Source organism: Gossypium hirsutum, chromosome D09, assembly GCF_007990345.1.
Source record: "Gossypium hirsutum isolate 1008001.06 chromosome D09, Gossypium_hirsutum_v2.1, whole genome shotgun sequence".
Taxonomy (NCBI): Eukaryota; Viridiplantae; Streptophyta; class Magnoliopsida; order Malvales; family Malvaceae; genus Gossypium; species Gossypium hirsutum.
The window spans coordinates 2,717,953-2,728,320 of record NC_053445.1 but is presented as its reverse complement, the minus strand read 5'-3'; the positions used below and the strand labels follow the sequence as shown (position 1 = coordinate 2,728,320).

Sequence of the window (10,368 nt, the reverse complement as noted above, 5' to 3'; positions counted from 1 at the left end):
ATGTAACAGCCTGACTTGTACCCTTTGAAACCTATAGTGGGCACACAGCTATGTCACCTAAATACAAGGCTGAGACACAAGCCCATGTCTCTGCCCGTATAGACGAAAATAGGCCATTTTACAAGCCATATTTCTCACCCGATTTGGCATGAACCTACACTCAACATTGCGCATATAAGCAAGCCATAATAAGGTACCAAAACCATGCATTTTCTAGCCTTATACAAATGGTATGATCACATACAACCAATATGCCCTTAGGCACCTCAAATGACAATTTATAAACATGACTAACCATGTGTTCAATATAATTGATTGATCAACTAACATATATGTATATTTGCACCAAAACTTACCATATAGATTAATTATCAAAACATATCATTTGGTACCAATTATACCACCTAACCGCTAGCATCAAATGGTCATATAATTCACATATAACTTGTACACTAAAAACACCAATGAACCATTCAAACAAGTACCAATTCACAACAATTCTACCAAGCTTCAAAGCTTATATGAAATGCATATTCAAACCACCATTTTACCTTCCATCATCCTACCATATCAAGCCACATATCAACATGATAAGGCTACCTGTATACATACCAAAATATAGCAAAACACAAGCCAAATCATATGGCCACAAGTACAACAGAACAATAGGCCAACATTAGCCAAAATAGCCTATACATGCCATTATAACAAAAATTAAACAACCGAATGTACCAAAAGAGCCGATGGATAGTGTGATATAGCTCCGACAAGATTCCAAGCAAAACAAGCTTTCGAATCACTATAAAACACAGAAATTACACAGAGTAAGCATTTAAGCTTAGTAAGTTCGCATAATATAGAATTTAACTTACTATTTATTCACATATAAGGTAAGTAAACAAAGCATATCCCAACATATATTGGCCAAATGCCTAAGCACATATACATCAACCATGTTAGTCATGTAAACACATATATAAACCAAGTCATGGATGAGCTCAACAATTCAAATTCCATATACATGTATCATCCATTTCATATACCTATATACCATGTAATATCATTTTCCATGTAATTCATATGTATACTTGTAATAGTTCCTATCGAACTCATGTCTTATCGTATCAGAACATTGCCCGTTGAACCATTTAGAATATCATTGGATACGAAAGATAGCTCACACATAATGTGCTAAACTATAATCTGTCGATTCATGTACATGTATGGCCATACGAGCTATGAATCAGTATGCTCTCACGAGCTGTAAATTGGTAAGCTCATCGAGCTAAGAATTGGTAAGCTCTTACGAGCTGAATATCGGTAAGCTCATACGAGCTGAGAATCGATAATCCCTAATGACATGTCATTTGTATCCTACGAATTCCTAAGGTTCAAACGGGACTCAGTAATCGTCGTACGTTGTTGGATATGCGATCAGCATTTATACATGGAAATTATACAAATCACATACATATAATTCAATTAAAACATGTAAATACTCAACTTAATTACACGAACTTACCTCGACGAGTATACGTAAATACAGAGGCGATTAATCCTAGACTTTCTCTTTGTCCCGATCTAACTTCGTATGAGGTCTAACTGGATCTATACGGATAAATTTAACTCAATTTAATATATTTCTCATTCAAATTAATCTAAAACATATTTGACTAAAATTACCATTTTGCCCATGTACTTTTAATTTCATTGCAATTTAGTCCCTATGCTCGAGAAATGAATTTTATGAAATTTAACCCTTACCCAAAACCTAGCTGATTTTTATACATATTAGTAGCAGCCCATATATATCATAAATTTATAATTTCACCACACAATATTTTCTATTTTTCAATTTAATCCCTATTTGACAAACTAAAAATTCATTTAGAAAAGTTGTTTATCTAACAACAACCATCTATTTTGTATCATCAAACTTCAAACTCAAACATGTTCATCAATGGTAAAACCTTAATAGTTTAACAGTTTCACAAATTAGTCACCCGGCTAGCTAGATTAAGCTACAACGATCCTGAAAACATAAAAATCATTAAAAACGGATTAAAAATTCATACCTAATCAAAGAAACAAAGGTGGTCGAATGAAGCTTTATCCATGGCTTCTTTTTGTTTGAGCATTCGGTTAAAGAAAGGAAAATAAAGATGAAAGCTTTATTGTTTTGTTTATTTATTCATTTAATTACTAATTTCGAAAATTAACATTTATAATACTTTCAAATTATACAATTGCCAAGCCAACATCTTCCACTAACTCACTAATGATCTAATTACCATATAAGGCCCTCCACTTTAATGTTCTATAGTTATTTAATACATTTAGCTATTAGAACTCAACTTTTGCACTTTACACGATTTAGTCCTTTTTATCAAATTGTGCATGTAAACGATAAAATTTCTTAACGAAATTTTTATACGGTATTTTTATCATACTATAGGCAATAAAATAATAATAAAATAAATTTTTTGACTTCATATTTGTGGTCTTGAAACTACTATTTCGATTTCACTGAAAAACGGGTTGTTACACTCTCCAATATGAAAGTCGAATATGTGGTTGTTTTTAAGGAAACAAAAGAAGAAGTTCAGCTTCAAAAGTTCTTAACAAATCTTGAAGTCATTCTTAGTATGGAAAAAACTATCACGTTATATTGCGATAACAGTGTGACAATAACTAATACCGAAGAAACAATAATCATAAGGAGAGAAAAAACATTGACTGCAAATATCATATTATACGAGAGGTGGTTGATAGTAAAATAGCAGACGTTGTAAAAAATTCATCTGAGGATAATCTAGAAAATTCATTTACCAAGAATTTGGCAACTAGGAGTTATGATAAACATGTTCAGGGTATGGAAATGCAAAATATGACTCATTCACTTCACTAGATCAAGTAGGAGATTGTTAGGATTTGTGTCGTTGGTGTAGTAATTTCTGTTGGGAAATATGCTCGTATTGTAGTAAACATGTAACTGTTTTTAATTTATTTGAACAATGAATAAATAAATAAAGTTAATTTTACATTTCACTATTATGACTTTTGTACTTTTTGCCTTTTATATTTTGCATGCACAGCGAAATTGTGACAAGCAAATATTAGTTCATTAATTGTCAAAAGTTAAAACTGAAGATAAGTGGCATTGTAAAGAACGTTTACATTGCGAGAAAGGCCACTTACTTCAGTAGATAATCTAAATGAGTCCTTAATCCCATAAAATAATCAAAGTGAGCATTTAATTCAAATGCTAAGAAGGATTATTATGTCGTCTACAATTCCAATTGGGGAGATGGTTAATCTTGACTATCAGAGCAGTTGACTTCACGAGTAGAGGCATAGATGTATTCATTGGTAGAATGATACATTGGACTGGACCCAAGATGAATTAATTTTGAACCCGTTTGTGAATTAATTCACTTGTGACGTTCATGGTGTGATTTACCTAAATCCTGAGTTAGTCACTGACCATGTGTATGCAATTCATGTGTTTTGATATAAGTGGAGGCTTATACTCTTAAGATGATCGAGCTTATAGCCAGTATGTTGGGTACATGACTTGTGTATGGCATGACTTTACTAGCAACAGTAGAATTCATAGCTTAATTAAAGAGTTAATAATATCATCCCATTAGCATTGTGTGGATTGATAAATATGGAACCCTAAATTTATTCTCTGGTAATGATAGCTCAACCCTAAATTTATTTTCCGATGCGTTTTCCAAACCCGTTTTTCCAACATGTTCTTGCTAGTTAATCATGGGACCACAAGGCGACATGATTGGTGAGTGTGAGAATGATCGTAGCATTGAAAAAAAAAATTCAAGTTTTTAATATAAGACGCATCAATCATACTGTATTCTTGATATGTTGCTGAAATGAAAAATATTTGCTTAATAAAAATATAGTAATTAGTAAATCTTTATTTTTGTCAGTTCAAATATGTCTCCTGCTCCTTTTATTGGTATTCTTACTAAGAATAAATTAAATAGGGATACTTTCACGAATGGAAACTGAACTTGCTGATAGTTCTCAGCTATGAGAAACACAAATTCGTTTTTAACGAAACATGCCCTCTGAAGCTCAGCCCAAAGCAAGAAATCGCTAGAGAGATTCTGACTCGATTGCTCAATGTTATATGTTAGCGAGCATGAGTAGTGTGTTGCAAAAGCAACACGAGAATTTTTGTATTGCCAAAGAGATCATGACAAATTTGAAAGATTTGCTTGGAGGCCAAGTCGCCCCCACTACATAGTTTGTGATATATCCAATGATAGCCTTTATAGTACATCCAATTAGGGAATACATTTAACTGCGGAAAAATACATGACTTTCAATGTTGGAATCTACGATGACCTCAAGTCTAAGAATCATATGCATCTTTATTACCATGAAAATTTTTGTCTTCCACATAATAATCCAAAAGCATTCTTATAATGGGTTGATCCAATACATTGTTCTCTAACATATACTCGTGTTTAGCACAGCATTTTATTCCATGTCATCAATAAACGCATACTAATTTTGATGTGTTATTGTTGCCCCAACCTAAAATAGTAATCGACCGAGACAAATAAAGACTAGTCAAGTTATTTAGGGGCATTATTATTCAGTTCTATTTTCTACGGAAATAAAAGATTGAACTGAATAATGAAAACGTCTTGATTATTGCAATCATCCGATGATTGTTCTTGTGCGTATTGAAGGCATACATATGCAAGTTCATCAAGATAAAATACCAAGCCTCCTAGTTCTTATTTTCAATAATGGCAAAAGCTATTGGCATATGTTCCGGTTATTTTCTTGTTAACAACAAACATCAACGTTTATGTATATTTGTCTTACTAACGATCAGATTTGACTTGTACTTGAAGCAGATGAGTACAGAATGAGCAAACAACTATGTTCAAAATGGTTTCCATGGTGAATGAAAAACTTTATTAAATGACAGTACAGATTACATAATGACCAAATGAATTGCAGAAGGCAATTGGCTTTTCTTTATTCTAGATGATCTTGTGGCCTTATTGACATAAACATGGCAGCGTATTGCAGCAACCGGCGGTCGCTGCTGTTGCCGTTTTCGGCAGCAGAAATCATTGGACCTCGAGTCCTCGTTCTGTAACGCCGCCAGCCAAGTTGTATATTCACGGCTGCCCATGTTCGCCAATTCGATGAATAGTATCTTGCTGTTCTTTTAAGTCTCTCATTGGCAAATTTATACCTGAAGTGATCTGTAATGTATTTGAGATGGTTTGAGTCGAGACTGAATGCTTCAATCGGCTCTACACAAACAAATGTTGCGGACGAGGCTGGAAGACGGTTGATAAATGGTCGGCGAAGACACCATGACAACAATTCGTCACCTAGGAAGCCTCCTGACTCGATTAAACTTGTGGCAACCACGCCTTTGCTAAGGCTTTGGATACGTTTTATACGTCCACGAACGACAAACACCATTCTTTGTACTGGATCACCTTCTCTAATTATCTGTTTTATGGGAACAATTACAAGATGAACAAAATTTTGAATAGCTCTTTTAACAAGGTAGGTAAAGGTCAAACCTTTTCATCTTTAGAGAATACGAGCGGCTTAACTCGATCACAGATGTTATCCAGAATAAGATCATTCAAGTTATGGAATAAAGGAACCTGAAATGAAAGAGATGCAAGCAATCAGGCCAAGCTTGAATAAATATATTTGAGTTTGATGCAATCAGGCTCATGGACATGTTGAAATTATGATGCCATGTTATAGGTTAAATTATGTTTGGACCTTCTTGATGAGGTCAAGGCAAAGGAAGCGTTTAATGTCTCTCCGGAGGCCTTCGGGTAAGTCTTTGATCAGTTCCATTTCGTCTTCTCCGCCCAAGGTCGCCCATTTTTGGCGTTCGTAATGGCGGACTCGTTGTCTCAAACAAGATGGTAGTTGCCGGCGTTTCATCCACCATTCCATGTCTCGACATCTCAGCTGCATTTTCCTCTTCTTCGCCATGACAGCATGCAAGAATACCTTGATGATGATAATAATGCAGGATCAAATTGTCAGTTAAGTTGGCTATGGAAACTTGAACAATTTTCAATAGGGTGACAACAAAACCCAAATACAGACCTGAATGTTTCCAATCAATAAAGTAAAGAGCATCAATCCAGCAAGCACAATGCAAATACTGAACATCACTTCTAACCAGTGACTTGTTGGTTCAAGATCATTCCCAAAGGTGCTGCAAATGGAAGTCAGATAGTACCAACAAGAATGGTTATTAATATAAGGTACTTGTGTTTAACACTATGTTTGTTATCTGAATATACGGATATCACCTCTAAAGATCCTCTTTAAATCATTATTTGGGGTCTGAATTTGGTAACTTTTCCTATATTGGAGCGTAAATTTTTTTCAATTTAGGTCCTGAACTTGGTAATTGTTCCCACCTTGAGGTCTGAACTAAGCAACTGCTTCTACATTTGGGTTTGAACTTCTTTTTTTTTGTCCAAGTTAATCTCTAAACTTGGCAATTGTCCCACATTGGGGGCCTGAACTCTAGGGTTTCCAAAAACTAACTTGGACAAAAAAAGTTCAAGTTCCAACGTGAGAACAATTGCCAAGTTTGGGCCTAACTTGGACAAAAAAAAATGTCAAGCCACAATTGCCAAGTTTAGTCTAACTTCGGGAAAAAAAATTTTAACCCTAATGTTGAAAAAGTTACCAAGTTCAAGTTCCAAAAAGTGATTTAACTCCTTTAAAATAAATCTAACCACATCCGAATTTAACAGATGCCTACAGTCAATATGAAAACAGAGGAAAGGAGTAAAAAGGATATTAAGAGTGAAATGTGATTTACCTGAGAGACATTAAGCCCCAAAAGATGGGATAAAGGATCCTAACAGCAACAGAATTGCTAGAAACAACAGGGAGAGCCCACTGATATATCCCATAATTGAATGGTCCATGAACCTCTAAACATAAAGGTTTTCCAATAACGTTGGTTGAGTTACCACCACAAGTATTTCCTACTGCCTCAGCTGGAAATAAGAATTGGTAGCACACTTCCTCCGAGCACGACAATGAAAGCTTGCACTGCTTGTTTCTCGCGCATTGTTGCCGCAGACATGAGGCTACCCGTTGTATTGCAAGGACATACCAGCACCCTCCAGCAACCTGGGACCACTCCGCCAAAACCAACAAATTGCAATATCAACAAAAGGAAAATGAAGAACACATGAGTAAAGCCTTGAAGGCATTACCGCGATTTGGACATTTTTCCCCTATGTGCACTTACATTAAAGATGAAGCCTTGAAGGGTGTGAACGTATATTCAAAGAAGACAATACCTTAAATGCAAGTGCACGCGAGCCAAATCCCGGTGCAATAGAGCAGCACTAGAGAGAAGCCCTAGAACCTGATTGTTATAAAGTTTGTGAGAAAATGCAAAGACTTACGTGAGAGGCTATGAAGTAGGCAATGAGATTAAGGCCAAAACCCCACCAAATGGTGCCAAAGATGTAACCGGTGACCTTTTGCAGCCTTCTCATTAAGCAAATGATGTGGTAAACCTTTGGCAAGAATTGGAACAAGAAGATTAATAACAGTATTGTCATAATAATCTTGATCTGCTCTTCCCTTATTAATTTTGGTACAACTAACCAAAATACTGCCTGCAAAAAACCAAAAATCTCTCTGGTTATGCAGAAATAAAAATCATTTTACTCAACTTCTATTAGCTTTGGAATTATTCACAATAATTGTGTTAGAATTAGATTTTAAATTGAAAACTACTAGTCATAACATAAGTCCATTTGTAACTATAAAACAAAAGACATGGAAACAGGTAACATGTTCCGAGGACAAAAATATCCAACAAGGAAGAAACCTCTGGTGTCTGTCTATGAAGCAACTAAAGTAATTGTCAACACTCTCATTCAGTCATCGTACAATAGGGGGAAATGGCTTTCTAGCCTTTAGCTTTAAGATCACCATGAAAACTACATGGTAACAAGAAAAAGTAAGATTCAAAAGAGACCAAAACACAATGTTTATTTGGGGACCCACTTTATATTCTTAATATTTTGGGTTTATATATTAGTAGTTACTTAACTTTTGTCATCAAATTATAAAAAATTATAAAATGGTCACTCAACTATTAGTAATTTTTTTCACCCAACTGTGAAAAGTTACAAAATAATTACTCAACTATTCAATTTTGTCATTTTCTCTCACTTAACTATCTTAAATTTTTTAATATTTTTATTTTTATATTAATCAGCTAGTAAAAAATTAAAATTAAATACTTAGTGACCATTTTATAATGAAAAAAAAAACAATGATTGGGTTGGATAAAAAATTACTGCCAATCTTGTAGGAACCATCAATAACAAACTAAAAAAGAAGTAGCATATAAAAATTGGAAAGTTGTAAAATCTAGGATTGGGTATGATGATTTGTATGTAATAATTTTGCCTAAAGCTGGCAACAGTCTATTTCTTGCAGCACCATCAATGTTATGACAGTTTAGGTTTTGTTTTATCCTTTCTATTTCAGCCTGCAATTTTATTATTATTTTTGAATTAAATTAAAATTTTATTATTTTTAAAAGTAAAATTTTATAAATTATAAAAAATTAAATAAAAAAAAGAGGTTACAATCACAACCTAATATATATAACATTTAAAATTTCACATCTCGTAATTAAAGTAGTTATTATATATAAAAAAATAAGTTCACATGCGTGAACAACGTGATGACATATAGAAGGTTAATAGTTAAATTTAAATTTTAAAATATGAAAAAAATTACATTAAGTGAAAAACAAAATCAAATGATAATGATAATTTTGGATGAAATTGTTAAAAAATCCAAAAGAAGCGGTGAGGTCTGATTTTTAAGTTAATTCATATGTAAATAAGAGGTACGTAAAGGGAACCTGAGGAACCGGCAGAATCACAAAGACATCAAACCAGAAACCTTTGAGGGAACGAACGTAATGAGAAGCGATGGCACGTGCGTCCCACACGAGTTTACCACAACCGACGACCAGCGACTCCCTTGACACGTACGCCAGTCTGAACTGAAGCCAAAGATGGAACAAATGCACGGCGTCCACACACGTGCGGAGGACGGTTACGATGGCAGCGAGGCCCCCATCCATGTACAAACACGGCGACCCACCTCTTCCTATAGATAAAGCATAGAAAAACAAAGGATCAATGGCTAAAGCCATTGCACGAGCCAATAAGAAAGCCCGGTTCCAGTTTTGCACTCGCTTGGTCCTAGGATCAAGCACCCGACCGAACGGACCAGAAGGTCGCCGAGTATTAGGCGCGGCAGGCTGTTGAGTCTTCTTCTGTTTGGAGGCCGTACGAGCTTGAATTGGAACGAGGGAAGAACCAGCGGAGGCTTCCCATTCCGGTGGGTGAGCTTGGTCACAGCTGGTGGAGTGAAAAACTGGAACACCGACTTGAGTACAAGCGTAACATTCTACGGTGTAGGAAATTGGGTTTTCTTCATTGCCTTCGCCGCTAACACTACCATTATCAGATCTCTCTGGCATTGAGTTTGGAAGTTGAAAAAGTCCAAACCACCTGTGACAAGAACAACACAATTATAACGAAACCATTTTAGATTTTGATTTCAAAGAGAGATGAAAACTTGGAAAGAGTGAAACCTTGATAGGGAGAAGTTGGACTGAGGAGGCATGGTGAGAAAAGTGGAACCATGGGAGAGAAAGGAATTGGGCGAATGGAAGGAAAAGGAAGGAAGGAGGAATAGAAAAAGAGGGGTTGTTTGGGAAGGATGGGAGTTTTTGGAGGGATTAATAATGAGAGGGCTTTTGGGTGTCAGGTAGCACATGAAGAAAGAAGCCAAAACCAGGCACGGAACATGAAGGGTATGTGTGATCAGAATGCGAGTCTGTGGTGGGCTTGGTTCCACCCCCTTACGCCTCAACCATTGGGTCCACACCCATGCCCCATGACTCTAAAATAAACGTGCTTCGATCAACCATAACCACACCCTTGCCACTTGTCAATGTCGAATTTAAACCTCATTTTTACCCCCAATAATCTCACTTGTTACTGCCGTAAAGATATTATGGTTACTCGAAGTTAAATCGATAAAATTGTATTTTACTCATTTACTCAAAAAATGGATAAATTAGTTCTTATACGTTAGATTAAATAGCAAAATCGGTATGTTAAATTTCATTCATTTATACTATTAAAAATTGACATGGTTGATAAAATAATTAGAATTACACATGCCATTTTAATGTACAAGGGCTAGTCTTTAACAGTCGAAATGGATAAAACTTTTAACAGAAATACTTGTTTGCTCTTAAATCTAACGTAGAAGAACTAA

The 10,368-nt window shown here is 35.2% G+C and overlaps 1 protein-coding gene across 1 annotated transcript; it reads right to left on the bottom strand.

Annotated features, from left to right (window-relative positions):
- Positions 1–4,959: 4,959 nt before the first annotated feature.
- LOC107922334 (cyclic nucleotide-gated ion channel 2-like) lies at positions 4,960–9,708 on the bottom strand. The gene is given in 8 exon segments (NM_001327200.1): positions 4,960–5,505; positions 5,580–5,666; positions 5,791–6,027; positions 6,127–6,238; positions 6,857–7,173; positions 7,455–7,670; positions 8,936–9,593; positions 9,677–9,708. Coding segments are annotated over 8 exon segments (2,148 nt in total). The 3' UTR covers positions 4,960–5,016.
- Positions 9,709–10,368: the final 660 nt, after the last annotated feature.